The sequence below is a fragment of the Saccopteryx bilineata genome, chromosome 4, assembly GCF_036850765.1.
Source record: "Saccopteryx bilineata isolate mSacBil1 chromosome 4, mSacBil1_pri_phased_curated, whole genome shotgun sequence".
Taxonomy (NCBI): Eukaryota; Metazoa; Chordata; class Mammalia; order Chiroptera; family Emballonuridae; genus Saccopteryx; species Saccopteryx bilineata.
Genome location: NC_089493.1, coordinates 87,871,423 through 87,890,306, shown reverse-complemented (window position 1 = coordinate 87,890,306; position 18,884 = coordinate 87,871,423). Strand labels below are relative to the sequence as shown.

Below are 18,884 nucleotides of genomic sequence, written 5' to 3'. Positions count from 1 at the left end.
GACATACAAGATAACATGACACTTTGCAAATGAATGTTGATAAGTACTATGATGACAGTAAATATGAGGGGCTCTTGAAAACACCCAAAGCGTTGGTGGCTGGGACTTAAGGGAAAGCTTTGAGGAAGTGACATCTGTTTGGGGACTTGAAGGATGAGTATGAACAAAAAGGTGTGAGGGCATTCTGGGGTAGGGTTGGAAAGGGACAGTTTTGTATAAAAGTTTTACGAAAGCCTAGAGGCATGAGGCTGTAGCCTGTGCTATTATTTTATGGAAGTTTGGGGAAGGGAGTTAGACATGGGGGGAGGTAGAAATAAGGCTGGAGATGTAGGCAGCGGCCAAATCATAAAGTGCCTTATAAAGCACTTTTAGAGTTTGGAACAAGTCCTCATGGCAGCAGGAAAGATGGAATGGGAGGGAAAGCTGACAAAGGGCCTGTGTGGGGAGACCCGATGGCTGGTTGAGATACGCAAGGTCCGTAGCTTTTATTAAACAACTCAGGAGAAAGCAAGATAGACTGGAAGAGAAATCTGAGCCTCAGCTCACCTTCCAGTGTGCCTGATGAAGGTGTGTCCTTCCAGATCAGTGGTTCTCAACCTTTCTAATGCCGTGACCCCGCAATACAGTTCCTCATGTTGCGGTGACCCCAAACCAAAAAATAATTTTGGTGGTTACTTCATAACTGTAATTTTGCTACAGTTATGATTCGGAATGTAAATACCTGATATGCATTATGTATTTTCCGATGGCTTTAGGCGATCCCGCCAGGGTCGCAACCCACAGGTTGAGAACCACTGTTCCAGGTGGTTCTCAGCTCAGGTACTCCGTAAGGGGTTTGTCAAAACCTGTAAGGCCCTTGGTAAGTTTTTACAAATATGTAAAGAATTCAGTGGCACATGTGCGCAGACATGCTTTAAGGTGCAGAGGAACATGGGCAAAGGCACAAGGGAGGGCAATTGTTTCTTCACTGCAGAGCCACCTTATCCGGCACCTTCCAATTCACACCCGTGGACGCACCCCAGAGATGAGTTACGTAATTATTGCCATGTGCAACTCAAACAGGGGCTTTCAGTTTAAGTACTTGCACGTGTTCCCTCCTCTATGCTTTTTTCCATGGACATAAGCATCCAGGATCAGGACATACCTGACAATTTTCTCTGTTTCATGAGGCCAGATAGAATCTAGCCCATGCCACAGCCAATCTAAATGGTGCTGTGGAAGATGAAAGCACTTCCGAGTAACCAGTCCAAATGCAGGAAGAGCCGATGAACATTGCAATGATTTTTATTCAAATATTCACTAAAAGATGCTCTGGAATTTCAACTGAAAGTGACAATCGGGAAGGATAATGTTCTTTTCTTTACCATATCATTTAGGAAGCAGGAACAGAAAAGAGCATTTTCCCCCTGCCTGAACCACAAGATTTCTTTCTGGCTTCCCAAGTCAAGTTTGAAGACCTCATAAAAGACTTGAGAAAACTGAAGAGGCAACTAGAAGGTAACAGGAACTGTTCTGTTATTATGATAATAGCTAAGATTTTTTAAAAAATGATTTCAGAGGAGTATTTATGCGTGGCTCGTGGAATGGAATGGTGCAGAGTCGAGTTCTGGTGTTCTGCGGCCCTCTTGAAACTTTTCATCTTGGGGCACTGTCTGGAGGCGCTGTATTTACAGATCCTTCTCTTTTACTAGTGTTAACTAGTACTTGTTATAGCTACATCTTATCTACATTTTCCGACATCTAATAGATTTAATAATAATAATAGCACCGACCCTTATTGAATTGCCTACTGTTGCCTCATAATTCTTATAACAATCCTAATAAGCAGGGACTATACTAATTCTCTTTTGTAGATAAGAAAAATGAGGCTTGGAGAAATTATGTTTACACAGTTAGTGCAAAGCAGGGTTTTTTTTAGCTCTAACCAAGTGTATCTGATTAGAATCCATGCATTTTCTAAACAGCTATACTATGTTGCCTTTCTCTCTCCCCCTCCTTCTCCCTGTCACTCAGACACATAGAAACACAAACACACACACACACACACACACACACACGTTCCTATATATTTGGTATATATATATATATATATATATATATATATATATATATGTCTGATAATAATGGCAATACCCATAGTAAACATTTTAATTTAATTTACATTTTTAATTATTCAAAACAAAATGTGAACGTCACTTTTGCCTTTTTAAAAGGTGGAAATATGTCTCTCTCGGGCAGGAATTTTCCTTTGGCATTTCTAGAGTCTTGTGTTTTCACTGTGGAGACATCTCCTTGTCCAAGAATATAAATACTTGTGCTGGAGCCTGGGTAACTCCAACGGAAGGGCTCGGTGGAGGATTTAGGGAGCGTGTTAATGTGGAAATGGAGCCTGGAGTGCCAGAAGGAGTGCTTGAGGAAATGAAGAGCTCGAACCAGGAATATTTTTACACTAAGACATAAAATAAACATTTTAAAAAAATGTTTATTGTGAAAGAGCGCTCAGAAACCCAAGTCTTAGACGGAGAACAGCTTGGACGTGGGAGGAGAGTGGGAAAGTTCGCTCCCAGGGGCAGGGAAAGCCATTTGTTTTCACTCTGGGCATCAAACGTGCTTAAATAAGGGTAGTGGTTACAAGTGAATATTTTTACCTTGTAAATTACTTTTAAAGGAACATGTGCATTTTTTCCCTCCTGTTGATGTGGTCGGAAGAGCGATTTCACCCAAATGAATGCTTTGTTCAGTAATGTGGTGCGTGAACTTGTGGTTCTTTTCCCTTTCCTTAAAAAAAAAAATGACAGTTTTATTCTTGTCTGAGATAAAGAACTTGGTTCTTATTGGGATAAAGCAGAGTGAGCCATCATGTAGCAGTTTTTTCTGCCCCTCTCCGGTGGCAGAATTAGGCCCCAGGCCTGTCCTCAGAACGGCTGCAAGGTGAGTGGTAGCAGTGAGGCCCCATGTGTGTTCCCTCTGTGGCCACCACAGATGTCCTTCCCTCATCTCATGGCCCCTTTACCACCCAGGCCTGCCCTCTCCGCTTGTCTTTTGAACAGAAGCCTGACCTATGAGTGATCTTTCTTCTTCTCCTGCCTTCCTTCCAGGGACTGCCCTGTTGGGCATCCTTGCTCAGCTGCCTCCCTTTGGCACTCCTGTGTGTTGGGCAATAAATAACAAAGGGACAGGAAGAGTGAATTAGAAGGACAGTGGACAGAAAGGGGTCTGGCCAAAGCCCCCCACTTTGGTGTACCATACTTCCTCTAGGACAGGGGTCGGGAACCTATGGCTCGCGAGCCAGATGTGGCTCTTTTGATGGCTGCATCTGGCTCGCAGACAAATCTTTAATAAAAAATAATAATAACGTTAAAAATATAAACCATTCTCATGTATTACAATCCATTCATTTCCTACCGCTCATGTTCATGGTTGCGAGTGGCTGGAGCCAATCACAGCTGTCCTCCAGGACAACACCAAATTTTTATTGGATAATGCACAACGTACACGGGTCGTTGTATGGCTCTCATGGAATTACATTTTAAAATATGTGGCGTTCATGGCTCTCTCAGCCAAAAAGTTTCCCGGCCCCTGCTCTAGGGAGATCCTAGCTGTCATTCCAGATCTCTTCATTCTCGGCTGACACTTCTCTCAGTCAATTTTAAGGAAATCCCAAACTTAAGAAGTTGAAGTTGCTGCTTTATGAAGGAAAACGAAACATAGCCTCCATTCTTTTTCCTCTTTATAGTGGACTTCATTAAAGGACACGAGGTACTTACTCTACAGGCGATTGAGGAAACTGGGACTCCCCCACACACATTGAATATTTAAACAAAAATGCCCTGCTAATCTTTAGGGATGCCAGTGTTTTTAACACATGAAAGGTACCTAGTAAATATTTAAAGAAAATACAGACCGTTAGTTCTCTAATGAATTTCTTTTTCTTCTAAATACCATCTGGCAAGATGGCCAGAGTCGTGGCGGTCTGTTTCATCTCCCGTTCCCATTCACGTTTCACCCCCTTTTCCAAAAGGCCTTGGTGTGAGCCTAGATTGAATGTTTAATTGAAGAGGACATAATTTTCACACATACAGCAAAGATTTGATGAGGCTTTGAGGTTTATTGTAGCCATTAAAATGTCGTGGCTGCTGGCAAAACCCCAGAAAATGTCTAAAGCTAAACCAGATGTGATTAGCAAATTTCAAGAAGTCCCAGGCCCCAATTCTCCCAGCAGTCATGGCCCTGTAGAAGAAACTTGTTTTGAGTAGCATGAACCACATCATAGCACTAGGATGTGAATTAAACTCTGATTGTTGGTTGCACAAATGTCACTGGTCTAAGTAGAGGTTGTCAATAAGCATCTTTCATAGAGACAAGAACTTTGAATTGCACTTATATGTAATGTAGGTAAACGTAGCAAGGCGTTGATGATAATACTGTCAATTACAACTTATTACATTTATATATACAAAGAGTATATTATTGTTATCTATCAGATGCTTTACATATGTATATATCATTTCTTTTCATCCTTACAATGATCCTATGAGGCAGTTACTATCGATCTCCCACAGAGGGGAAAACTAAATTTTGCGGTGCTCCCATAACTTGCCAACCTACTTTGCAGGTGATGACCTAGTCCCATTTTAAAACTAAATATTACTTTAAGCCCTGTACTCATAAATCTTCATACCTAATCAGAGATCAAAACAGAAAAATGTATAATCAAAGCATAAAGCTCCATAAAAATATAAATGACAAAGTCACTGAACATGGTCATGAATGCAAGTGTATGTGTACACATACCTTCCTAGAACACATATGTGGACCCTGGGGCTGGGGAGAGGGAAGGGAAAGACATATACAAGAGGTGGGTTTAAGTGAATAAACACAGTATTGCATAAAACTAATACCTCAGGCTTTGGAATCAGATATGTATTTTTACAGGTTTAGTGAAAAGCAAGGTCTTGTCATGTAACATAACGATAGAGTGTATTCATTTCCTCACCTGAAAAATAGGGCAATTATACCTTCATCATCAGAGGTAATGTATGCATGGTCCCTTAGTAAGGAAAGCCTTGATGAAGCTGATTGGGATAGGGATGCCCCTCTTGCTGGAAAATGCACAAGTTATAGAATCAGGAACAGTGCTGGGATTCAAATAATTTAACAACCGGTTCTCTGCCCTAATGACCATTTTAATTACAAAAAAAATGATATACCAAAAAGTAGTTTATTATTTCATGCATTTAATACTTAACTAAGAACAATAAAAGATATACACAAAACTAGATTGTGTTATAAGAATTTTAAAATATTAATGAAAAAATATTAAAAAATACCTGACCAAAAAAATACAATAAAACTGTTAAGGTATTTCCATATTGCTTCCTTTTTTTTATTATTCAGTGAGAGGAAGGGAGGCAGAAACAGACTCCTGCATGTGCCCCGACTGGAATCCACCTGGCAAGCCCACTAGGGGATGATGCTCTGCTCATCTGGGGCATTGCTCCATTGCTCAGCAATTGAGCTCTTCTTAGCACCTGAAGCGGAAGCCATGGATCAGCACCCAGGACTAACTCGCTCCAATTGAGCCATGGCTGCAGGAGGGGGAAAGAGAGAGAGAAAGAGAAAAGTGAGAGGAGGAGGGGTGGGGAAGCAGATGGGTGCTTCTCCTGTGTGTTCTGACCAGGAATCGAACCCAGGACATCCACACAACAGGCCGATGCTCTACCACTGAGCCAACTGGCCAGGGACCCATACTGCTTCTTGACTGGCATCCTCACTTGCAATTTTTTTTTTATCTTATGGACAAATAAACATTACTACAGGCACTTAGAATATTCTGTTGCGCAGATAAACATTAAAAAAGAGTAATGAATGTACATTTGTGATTTCCACATTGGGCAGCTGCCCAGGTGCCCACCTTAGAGAGAATCCTGATTACAAGTGCCATTTTAACCGGTTTGCTGAATTCAACAAAAAATTAGATATCAGTTCTGCTGAACTGGTGCGAACTGACTGAATCCCACCACTGATCAGGTCTGTAATGTTGAGAAGCCAGCTGCCTGTGTTTGTGGAGAATCTAATTACCAGAGCACTTGTGCTCTCCTCTCTGCATTGTGGAGACAGAACCAACTTCTTGGTGCTTGAGAACATGTTCCATATTTTGTTTACTGTTTTACACCCCTTAATAAGACAATAATTTTGATTTTCCTGATGTTATAAGTGATAGTTGGGGGGAGATCAAACAGTAGGAACAGTTGCTCTCTTTCTTATTTGTTTACCTTGTTGGCCAAAATTCCAAAGATATTCTTATGAACCCATGTGTGGGAGGCAGAATAAAGACTCCTAATGATTTCCAAATCCTAAACCCTGAAATCTGTGAGGATGTTGCCTTACATGGCAAGAAGGGACTTTGCTGACATTGAGATGGGGAGATTATCCTGGATTATCCTAGTAGTTCTAATCTAATCACATGAGACTTGAACATGAATCTTTAAAAGCTGAGAACTTGCCTTGTCTGTGGCCAGCGGGAGGTAGTACAGTAGAATGATCAGAGAGATGCAGGGCTGCTAGCTTTGAAGGTGGGGGAAGCGGGGAAGGAATGCAGAAGCCTCTAAAAGCGGAAAAGGCAAGGAACAGGTTCTCCCCAGAACCTCCAGAAGGGAATGCAGCCCTGTTAGCACCTTGATTTCAGCCTAGTGATACCCATGTCAGACTTCCAACATACAAGAACTATAGCTAATATATTTGTGATGTTTTAAGACAGTTAACATTTGCGGTACTTTGTTATAGTAGCAATAGGAAACAAACATCTCATGAAATGGTGTGTTTCTGATTGTGCCAGTTAATACCAATCACGACCTGCACACACACACACCGTTGCTAAAGTCATAGATACAGGATTTCCCAAGTACTAGCACTCACCAGTACGCATGGAATGTGAACAAGTGCTTTCAAAAAAATAAAAATGTCTCTAGTCTAATAAACTTGGAAATGTTCTATCCTAAAATCATATCAGAGGGATTCACAGTACACAGGAGTTTATTAAAGATACTGGGTAGTCCTGCAATAAAACCAAAGCAAAACAATTTAACCCTGTTTAAAGCAGCATAGCTCACCTGAAAACAGTAAACATTTGTGTTTATTTTATTTTTTCTTTCTTTCGGTGACTAGTAATATGTTGCAGAACATGCAGTCTGTGAAATATAGTTTAAGAAGTGTTGAGGCCCTGGCCAGGTGGTTCAGTGGGTACAGCATCTACCTCGCATGCCAGAAGTTGCGGGTTCAACCCAGTCAGAGCACCTGAAACAACAAGTTGATGCTTCCCTCCCTTCCTCTCTCTCTGTCTGTCTCATCAATGAAAAACAGAATTTTTTAAGTGTTGATGTTAATATATTACTCTCAAATTTTTAATATAAATTGTCATTACTGGATGACCTTAACCAGGAGAAGCTCTGATGAACAATTGTGGCCTTTGCCTTTTAATATTGTTAATACTCCCTGGCTACAATGTCCTTACTAAGTTTGTTATCCATGTAAACAGACAGTGGGTTGGTCACCTCCTCTCTGATGTCTTGATGCCTGAAAGCCAAAATGAATAGCATTAGTGTTATTCAAAATTATTCTAGTGTAGTCACTCCCAAATCCACATTTGTTTAACATCATCCTATAATAGTATTTTATTATGAAGAATTTATTCTGACTATAAAAGTAGGAAGATTAGTTAATCCTTTTGTTGCAAAATGAGACAGGAACTCCTCAAATAGGTGTTGAAAAGTCAGCATATTTTGAAAAGTTTAAGAATAAAAATAAAATTAGCCCTGGCCGGTTGGCTCAGTGGTAGAGCGTTGGCCTGGTGTGCAGAGGTCCCGGGTTCGATTCCCGGCCAGGGCACACAGGAGAAGCGCCCATCTGCTTCTCCACCCCTCCCCCTCTCCTTCCTCTCTGTCTCTCTCTTCCCCTCCCGCAGCCGAGGCTCCATTGGAGCAAAGATGGCCCGGGCGCTGGGGATGGCTCCTTGGCCTCTGCCCCAGGTGCTAGAGTGGCAGAGCATCGCCCCCTGGTAGGCAGAGCGTTGTACCCTGGTGGGTGTGCCAGATGGATCCCGGTAGGGCGCATGCGGGAGTCTGTCCGACTGTCTCTCCCCGTTTCTAGCTTCGGAAAAAATACAAAAAATAAAAAAAAAATTAAAAAAAAAGAATAAAAATAAATTGTCCTTAGTAGCTAACAAAAGTTACTCAGTATCCCCTATCATGAAGGGTGGGCTACTTAATCGGCTATTTGCTAAATCTTGCCTTGAAAATGATATATCTTAACCCTATTGTTACATATATAAATTGAGAAAATATAATTAGTCAACTCCCAGTGTCAGCTATTCGTACTTGTTTGAGAATGTTGGCTGAGATGTGTTTTGTGTTTGTTTTAAGATACAGTAATTACAGTGATGTTCTTTTCTCTAAATATTTGAGACTCTATATTTGAATATATTCTTTCTTATGGACCATTTAGAGATACTTGGGAATACACTTATACATTTTTGGAAAGGTAAGAGTCTTTGTTGACTTTTTTGATATCTATTACTACTCTATACAGTTTATCCGGTAAAGATTTATCCTAACATGTTAACTCTTTTTTAAGCCTTCTTTAAATGAGATGCTGTGTGAATACATAGTCCAGGTACCTGGTGAATGTTAAATTTTTCATTCTAAATGTAAACTAACTTTATATTCATCACACATTTAGGCATTTTTAATCCTGTTGTCCTTATTTTAATGGAGTGACCAAACCTGAAACTGTCCAAATGAACCTCTGTCTTATATAACATTAGTTAGAACCTGAACCTTCTGCTCAAAATTTCAATTATAGGAGGATTTAAATACGTATATACATGAAAGGTTTTTTTTTAATTATTGTTGGGGGGAGTTGGTAGATTTTTCTAAACTATAGTTGATGTGTCTTCCAGGTGCAGATGGCGGATTGAATTCTTTTATTTAACTCCACTCCCTTCTAAAGACCCACCAAAAGCATTAACATATTATTCAGAGTCATAGAGTCAGTACCAATATAAAGAGGGGGAATTAGGGACGGAACTACATACCTACACATGTAAAAACATGATAGGAAAACACTTTACATTTTTCATGGTCCTTGGCAAAGACTGCTATGGTGGCAAGTTTGACTATTTGAATATGCATGTGAAATTTTTACAATTAAAATTAGGTTAAAAACATAAGTGAGAGTTAACTCTCAATTTTAGCTAGGTAGATTAGTGTGATTAAGGGTTAGCCATAGTTTTGTAAAAGTTAATATATTATTTTTAATATTAATCACTAGAAACTATATAATTTGCAAGTTGGAAAACCTTTTCTGTTTAAAACTACATGGTAAACAGTAGACTACATATTGTTTCTCTGAAAGGTGGAAACAGTTCTCTCCTGGGCCATGTAGCTCACCTCAGTGTCTGGGCAAGTGCATTACTGACATGGCACTAGCAGGGGGGCGGAAGGGGTGGTTGTGTGGAACCCTGTTTGAGGCTCTGAGAACTGATGGCATCTGGGAGGGATGCTGCCTGCAGGAGAGGTGGTGGAGGAAGGCAGGAGGGGTGGTTTTCAGAATGTGCACTTCATCTTGCCCTTGACTGCTTTGGTTTTTTGAATTTTGATTTGGAGTGTGTGTGGTGTTCTGCCCTCCTCCTTTGACTGTGAGAAAGGAATAGAAAGGCTAATAACTGGTGTTACTGATCTACTAATGAATACTCAAATTTATGTCCTAGAGGGGAGGGCAAAGAATCCTGTCCCAGCTCCACTGGCCAGTTCTTTTTTTTTTTTTTTTTTTTGTATTTTTCTGAAGCTGGAAACGGGGATAGACAGTCAGACAGACTCCCGCATGCGCCCGACCGGGATCCACCCGGCACACCCACCAGGGGCTACGCTCTGCCCACCAGGGGGCGATGCTCTGCCCCTCCGGGGCGTCGCTCTGCTGAGACCAGAGCCACTCTAGCGCCTGGGGCAGAGGCCAAGGAGCCATCCCCAGCACCCGGGCCATCTTTGCTCCAATGGAGCCTTGGCTGCGGGAGGGGAAGAGAGAAACAGAGAGGAAGGAGAGGAGGGGGGTGGAGAAGCAAATGGGCGCTTCTCCTATGTGCACTGGCTGGGAATCGAACCCGGGTCCCCCCGCTCGCCAGGCCGACGCTCTACCGCTGAGCCAACCGGCCAGGGCCCACTGGCCAGTTCTTTAGTGCGAACTTTCCTCACCATCATACTCTTTGACACCATCTTTCCTGCAGGAATCTATCTATCTGTCCAACACCTGGATAAGAGTATGGCTCCTGGCCTACTGAGTCAGTCAGAACTGTTTAGCCCAAAACAGAATTTTTAAAAAGTGATTTGCCTATTGATAATATTTCAGGAAGTGAAGGAAACAATTTGAAGAAAGTCTGTAATGGCTGTTCCTTTGAATTTGCAATAAACACAGTCAGGGGACTGCCAAGTGGTGGGGATGGTGGTTGCGATGGGGCATTCTGCAATATGGCGGTACCTTGAGGGTTGCCAGATTTATTAAAATACAGAGGAACCCTGTGAAATCTGAACCTCAGATAAACAAGACAGTTTTAGCGTAAGTGTGTTTCAGATATTGCATGGAATGAACTTATACTAAAAAAAAAATATTTCTTGTGTATCTCAGATTCACATGTAATTTATTGTCCTGTCTTTTATCTGGCATATTAGTCCAGAATTTCAAGCAATAATAAAAACCTACTAAAAGTTGGTTCACATTTTATTACCATTATGCACTGGCAATTCTAAATATACTCAGTGATAAAATCCTCCTCCCTGCAAAGGTGGACAGTGGACACAGGCATAACAAATGTGTTCAAGGGTACAGTGTGTTCATTTCCACCATCACTGATGACAACAGTTACCATTTAATGAGCAATTACAAATACCAGCAAATTTGCTTATATCATTTCTATTTGTTAAATCTACTTCAGAATAAGTACTACGTGCGTTTTCACAGTAAGGAAGTTGAAGCAACTTTGCTCTAATGTCAAAGTTGAGATTTGAAGCAGGTTTATCTGATGGCAGAGTTTACATTTTTTTCCACAGTATCATGCTTTTTCTTTTCCTATTTGCAGGCCCACCCTCAGACACTAACAATATGATCTACAATGATAGAGCTTGGAAAATAAGCTCCACTTAATTCTCTAGTTCATCTTCTAAAGCAGTGGTTCCCAACCTTTTTTGGGCCATGGACTGGTTTAATGTCAGAAAATATTTTCACGGACCGGCCTTTAGGGTGGGACGGATAAATGTATCACGTGACCGAGATAAGTGTCAAGAGTGAGTCTTAGATGGATGTAACAGAGGGAATCTGGTCATTTTTTAAAAATAAAACATCGTTCAGACTTAAATATAAATAAAACTGAAATAATGTAAGTTATTTATTCTTTCTCTGCGGACCAGTACCAAATGGCCCACGGACCAGTCCCGGTCCGCGGCCCGAGGGTTGGGGACCACTGTTCTAAAGGGTCTACAGATAATAATGGAACTGAAGTTAGGCTTTTTCTTCTCTTTACCCATACCACTCAGCTAATCTACCTGTTAGAATCTCTGTAGTCCTATGACCTGCCTCTTAGTCTCTTTTGGTTTCTCCAACATACTCACTCTCTTCAGCTCTCGCTCTGACAATTACCTAGTCACTGTTTTTTTCAACTGCCGGTTGGCAGGCAGACCAGTACCAATCTGTCAGATATTTGTGCCAGTCTGCAAAAGAGCTCCCCGCCCTGATGGTTGAAAACCACTGACCTAGCCTCTGTTTTGTCCCTTCATGACCAGAAGATAAGCAAACTAGTCTGATGTGATTATCCAGACAAATAGTAGAACACTATAGCACTACTCCAAGGTAACCTACATGGTTTTGACTCCTTTGGGCTTCTGACATAGATGAGAAGGTGCAGGAACCTTCCAGGACTTGTCAAGTCACACAGCAGAGCAGACTGTTGCTTCTGTGCTCGGGGCCAGCCCTGAAATTCAGCATGACTGACTTCTTCCACCTAGCATTATCAGATGGCTTTCTCTTCATGATAGTCTGCGTTCTTCAAGATGGGAAGAAAAGAGAAAAGCTAGATCTCATCCTAAGAGTGAATATTTTCTTTAGTTACTCACTTGAGCATTGTCCACAAGCAGAATGGTTCTAGTAAGGGAAGACTTTGGAAAACTTCGAGAGGACTTCTGAGAGAAGATGGCTAACTGAACACTAATTTGGATTGAACACTCATGTGGGATTTCAATTCCTCTTGAAAATTAGTAAAATAGTAGTGGAGATAGTTCTTTAAAAGCATAAACTCAACACAGAACAAGAGAGGAAACCATAACCACAACATTTCTGAAGCTCAGAAAGTAGATGGACAAGTGATGAGTGTGCTAGCTGAACAAGGAAGCTGAATTCTACACCAGTAGTGGAGAAAGGTGAGAAGCAATCCAGTTTTTACCACAAGATTTGTACGCATCATAAACTTACACATAAATTCATACATTTGCAGACACAAACACATTCATATATATTCATATGTAAAGAAATCAATAAAATCACTCAGAAAATTTCCCAAAATGACCAACACAAGTTCCTAATTTTGAAGGTCCCCAGAGATTGCAGCACAATGGAATGAAACAGATCCAGACCATTGTGAGAGCACTTCAGACCACTCGACACAAATCTGATTGTAAAAGGTGGGTGAGGTGTGGAAACAAACTGCACAGAATCAGAAAGCAGAACGGGTGCAGGCTTTTCAACAGCAGCAGTGGGAGCTAGAACTGGAGCAGGGTTCCGAGGGAAAGTTCTTTCTTGTCCAGAATCAGATATCCACCAAATTAATGATCAAGTATGGGGCAGAATAAAGGTGTTTTTAGACATGTAAGTTCTCAAAAAACGTATCTTCCATGCAACCACCCTCAAGATGCTACTGGAGGACATGCGCTGCCACAAAATGGGGAACAAAGGTGACAGGGAATGAATCATCCAATGGACAAGGGAGGTGAACAGTTGTTCCATAGGGAGCCCAGGATGACCACCAGGCACGAAGAACGGACATTCCAGATTAGATTGGGTCAGAAAGATCATGGAGAAGATTTTGAGGAATATGCAGTCTCTGAATGTTGTGACAGGAATTGCACTACTAGTGACAAGTTTGGAGTTCATTCGGGAATAAGCACATAGAAAGCACAGCAAATTGTAAAAATGTTATTTATTCTGAGGGTGAGGTAGTTTGGGTGGCAAGGTTCCAGAAAAGGTGAATTAACCAGAATTTACATAGATCAGCTGGGACTGGGAGTTGTTTTTGCAAAGTCATAAAAATGTCAACACTGCATACTAGTCTAAAAGTCGTGGAGGTGCCTTATTGTGATGTGTGTGGAGGGAGATCAGAACTGCTCTTGGTAGAGTGCATAAAGTTCACTTAGTTTTTTTTAACTGTGTGCATGCATACTATTAAGACACTTATAAAAACAAAACAAAACATGACATTGTGGTAGTTTAGTTAATTTTTAATATGAAGGCTGGTGTGTGGAAAGGAGCACTGGTGTGGGATATAGGAAATACAGTTTAACATTTTAGTGTGCCTGTTACTAAACCATGTAATAAGCCATGCAACTCAGACAAATCACTTAAGCTCGGTGAGCCTCTGCTGAAAAAAATGGAGCTGGTCATCCTACCCCCTGCCCAACTCCAAGGGCTGTCGGATGAACAGATGGATGAGGAAGTACTTGCGAAAGTGAGGGAGGTATTAACCTCCTTCAGAGCCACGCAGTTTGCTCGGTGTGTGCACATAGATGTGTCCCAGAAGGGAGAGGGGAAATTGATCTGTTGGGACAAGACTGGCTAGTTTATCACCTTTTAGGAAGCTCCAGAAGACATGCCTGGAATGATTATTGACCGTGCCTAATTTACTAGCCCCTTCCTCCTCCGCAGCCCGTTTGTCCACTGCAGTAGCGTGCTACGTCTGAACTCTGGGGCGGACTGGATACATTAGCCAGAGTCCTGACCGTGTTGCCATGGTGTTAAAAATATTTAGTTTTGCAAGCAAGGTTTTAGAAATAATAAAAGAAAAACTTTGATATGATTTATTTTTGAAAAATGAGTTCAACAAAACAGACATAAAAAAACAGGGTAAGAATTTCAGGAGGGCAGTGGGTGTAAAATGTTGATTAGCATGGTGACTTTTGATGCAAAGCATTCAATTAAGTGCCGCCTGATGGGTAAAGGTCACGCATTTCCCAAATGGAATGCCTTCAAAGACAAGCTGTACGGCAAGGAGAATGGGATACGGAAACTGAAACCTGATTCACCATCTAATTCATGGAAGAACTTTGTGTCAGCCTTTGAAGCCACTGATTGTGACATCTCTAGGTGGGAAGGATGAGTTATGTTGTCCTGGTTTCCTCCTCTCAGTTTTCACTTTATTTCTGCCTTTTATTTGTAAATCAACACAGTAAATAGAATTGATTTTATTGGGTTGTTTTTTTTTACAACAAATATAAAATATTGAAATAAAGCTCTTATCATGGAAAAGTCTGAGTCACAAGCCCTGAATTCACATTCAGGCCTCATAGGCTGTGTAACTGTTGGCCAGCTGTGTCACCCTCCACATCTCAGTATCCTTACAGGGAAAGGAGGGTATTCCTGCTGGCTGTTTATTCAAGTGGGGGATTCTATAAAGGAAATCCCTTTGCAGAGTATAAACAAAAGAAAAATACTCATTCCCGACTCCCCTTGTGCCCTTATGCCCAACATCCAGTCCATGAGCAAATCCTATTGACTCTCTTCCTGCAAAACGTGCCTTGACTGTTCATTGCTCTCTGCCTCCAGACCAGGGCCAGAGCACCAGGCTCCTGACTGCTATCCCGGCTTCCGCTCTCACCCTCCCTTTAAGTGAGTCTCCGTACACTAGCAGGTCAGGCCATTTTGTTGTTTCATATTCATTGTTCTTGGTGTAAAACCCAACTTCAAAACTTGCAGCTGTGCCTTACAAGTTTCTGCATGATTTGCCCACATCTACCTTTCCTGTCTCTTCTCATGGAACCCCATCCTCTCCTGCCCACTAAACTCCAGACTCACGGGTCTTCTTGGGGTTCCAACCCAGTGAGCAGGTTTCTGCTTTCGGACCTTTATGGCTCTATTCCCTCTGCCCAGAATGTCCTCCTTGGGGCTCTCCCCACGCCTGGGCCTTCCCTGACCACCCAGACTTCAGCAGCCACTTTGAATAGTCTCTCTCTTTTATAGCCCACAGTTTTGATACTGCTATATTTTCTAATTATATATTTGTAAATGTTCTCTCCCTCCCCCTCTCCAAGAAGGCAGAGATCTGATAACCTTTTTAGTGTTTATGTTTACTGTGTTGGTCAGTTCCTGTCAGAGTTCCTGTTCAATATTGTTGAGTAGAAAAGACTCAGCTTACTTCAGACACTTGCTGACCTTGCTGTTTGAGAGAAAGTCAATTATTTCCTTATGGACAGAGATGTCAAATGACCGTAAATAGGTAGAAGGTTTAGGGAGACAGATTTTAAAGCTGCCCAAAGTGAGGACCGGTGGCGTTGCCAGGTCGTAGGTGCCTCATGCTGCTCTGCTTGGAAGACTGTGTTATGGTAGATGTAAGATAGGTACGTTAGAAAGAGCAGTTGTGCTAGTGATTTTATTTATTTTTTAATGAATTAATGTTTTATTGATTTGGGGAACGAGAAAGGGGGGGGGGAGAAAGAAACATCAGTTGGTTGTTCCACTTACTTTTGCATTCATTGGTCGATCCCTGTGTGTGCCCTGACCGGGGATCAGATCTGCAGCCTTGGCCTGTCAGGACAGTGCTCTAACCAGCTGAGCTGCCCGGACAGGGCTAGGTGATTTTAAAAGTCCATCCCAACTCTGAGTTACTAAGGTGATTGTTTTTATTGTGCTAGTTCAGTGAATTCTACAGTTCTCCTTATTCAGTAAGGGCTCTTGGGTTCTTCCCTGGACTTAGTTAAGTAGCATAGCTACAAATTCCTGGAATTCTGGCCATTTATGGGGTATAAAAGTCAACTGTAAAATTATATCAGGTTTGGATCCCAGGTATTCTTTTTTGAAATGACTCTCAAGGGATCTGCTCTTGAATTAATCCATGCCTCATAAACTCTAATGTTGATAGCATCTAGAAGTAATCTTTATAGAGTAGAAGTCTTACCCAGTATAATTGGTTAATGGAACAAAGTTGGCACAAATCAGGAATCATAAAAAAAAAGTACAAACATTTCTTAACCTTTACTTTAAAGCAAGTTAAACATCTTATTCGTCTGCCTTTTGATGCAGGGCTGGGACCTTTTCTTGAATGACAGATGTGTTGAATGGTGTTTTGTGGACCTCCCTGCATGCTCCACATCCACAATAGATCACCTGTGGTTTTTCTTGTACTTTTTTAAATTTGCTCTGTTGACGTGGTTTCAAGTGTTCCAGTCAATATAATACCCTCTGAACACCACATCATGCCCCATGCCCCTTTAAAGTGGAGTTATGGCTCTTGCAAATATCACCACAGAATCTTACTAGATATTTATAATTATTCTCAATCTTTTACATGTCTTCTTTTTTTTTAAGTGAGAGGAAGGGAAATACAGAGGTAGACTCCTGCATGCACCCCAACTGAGATCCACCCAGCAAACCCCATTTGGGGCCAATGCTCTGCCCATCTGAGGCCACTCACATCTGAGCTATTTTTAGTGCCTGAGGCAGAGGCTTGATGGAGCCATCCTCAGTGCCTGGGGCTGATGTGCTCAAATCAGTCGAGCCATGGCTGCAGGAGGAGAAAAGAGAGAAAAGAGGAGGAGGGTGGAGAAGCAGATGGGTGCTTATCCTGTGTGCCCTGACCGGGAATTGAACCTGGGACTTCCACATTCCGGGTTGATACTTTACTGCTGAGCCAACCAGCCAGGACCTACATCCTGTCATGCCTGCAACTTTTTATTTTCCCCCATACCTTTTGGTTTGGAATAATTTTAGATATACAGAAGTTGCAAAGATAGTATAGAGTTATATACAAAGATAGTACATAGTTTCTATATAACCCCTATCAAGTTCCCCTATTAACATCTCACATTATTGTGATATATTCATCAAAACTAAGGAACTGGCACTGATACACTACTCTTAACTAAACTTATTAGTGTTTGTTTGGATTTCACTAGTATTTCCATTAACACCCTGTTTGTTCCAGAATCCAGCCCTGAGAACCACGTCACATTGAGTGGCCATGTCTCCTTGTCTTCACTGATCTCTCACACATATATTTAACAGCAATATTCTAACTTCTTCCACTGTGTTGCTTAGAAACAACACTCTGCTCTTGATGAGGATACTCTTCAACTGTGGGAAGAATTGCCCAGGGAAACCAGAGAGTAGCCTTCCAGCTGCAAACTTTCAGCTACTATAGAAATCAAGTAGGATTAGAAAATAGCATTAATTTGGTGAGTCCATTGGCAATTGTCCCAGTGGGGAAAAAAAAAGGAAAAGGTATTAATGTGGTTATGATAATGATAACATACCTGTATATAGGACTTCATCTGCCTGACCAGGCGGTGACGCAGTGGATAGAGCGTCAGACTGGGACGTGGAGCACCCAGGTTCGAAACCCCAAGGTCACCAGCTTGAGCACAGGCTCATCTGGTTTGAGCACAGGCTCACCAGCTTGAGCCCAAGGCAAGGGGTCTCTTGGTCTGCTGCCTAGTTTAGGCACATATGAGAAAGCAATCAATGAACAACTAAGTTGCTGAAATGAAGAATTGATGTTTCTCATCTCTCTTCCTTCCTGTCTGTCTGTCCCTACTGTATTTGTCCTTCTCTCTGTCTGTCTGTCTCTCTCTCTCTCTGTAAAAAAAAAAAAAAAAAAAAAGAACATCTGTTGAAGTGATAGGGCAAACATATAGTGGAGAAAATGGATCTCCAATGTAGGAAGCAATATGGCCAGGATTACTTAGCCAGGCATAGAACTTGAGTCTTTTGGTTGCCAAGCCTACTATAAATTTGTGTCAGGTCAAGATATTTTCTTCACAGAAATAGATTCGTGGCTGGTTTTGTGAATATTAAAATATTTTCTTGCCCATGTAAATTGTGTACTTTGGACCCCCTGGAGGAGTCACAATTCACAAATGGATTCTTGTTATGTCAGAAATCCGAATGAATGAAGGGAGAGGGACCTGTGTGGCCCCAGCAAAGGGGATCACAGTTTTTGCCAATATCTTTATTTTTCCCAGCATTCTTGGCTATAGCATTGCTTTTAGATGGATTATGGACTGTGACTCTACTTTTTAGGTACCTGTAGAAAGGTAATTGACCTGCCTGGGATCAGCAGCCTGGTTCAGGTCCACTCTGTGCCACCTACTAAATAAGCTGACCTTCTCCTAACTTTCACCTGGCCTTCTGTTTTCCCATTTAAAATGAAGGGGCCCAGTGGTGACACTTGTTGATTTTAGCTGTCATTGCCTTGTTCCTTACCTTTTGCAAAGCACTTTCATAGGTACCCGACTTGTTTCTAGCACAGCCCTATAGATGGTTAAAGCAGGCAGCAGGACATCCCTGGATTCAGATTCTGACTCAGTCACTTAGTATCTGTTGACTTGACTCATCTCACCTAAAAATAGGGATAATAGCAGGACCGAGCTCACAGGGTTCTTCTGAGAAGTAAAATGAGACACTTAAAGCAGAATGAGGTCCAAGACATCTTTTGTTTTTAATCATACAGATTGAGGACTTGGTATAGTTTTCAAGAAATTATGGAGTCCAGAGATAAAAGACAGTATATATAATTCAGTGTAGACAACCAGGCTCCTTAAGACCAGTAACTTTTCTGATGCCATAATGTACAGAAAGAG

At 41.6% G+C, this 18,884-nt stretch overlaps 1 protein-coding gene across 4 annotated transcripts in view; it reads left to right on the top strand.

Annotated features, from left to right (window-relative positions):
* The window catches only part of FMN1 (formin 1), a 458,403-nt gene that overhangs the window by 336,996 nt on the left and 102,523 nt on the right, over positions 1-18,884 (top strand). For all 4 annotated transcript variants that reach the window (XM_066277223.1, XM_066277221.1, XM_066277222.1 and 1 more), the window contains one exon: positions 1,377-1,497. In XM_066277223.1, the coding sequence (XP_066133320.1) occupies positions 1,377-1,497 (121 nt within the window). The remainder of the gene's footprint in view (positions 1-1,376; positions 1,498-18,884) is intronic.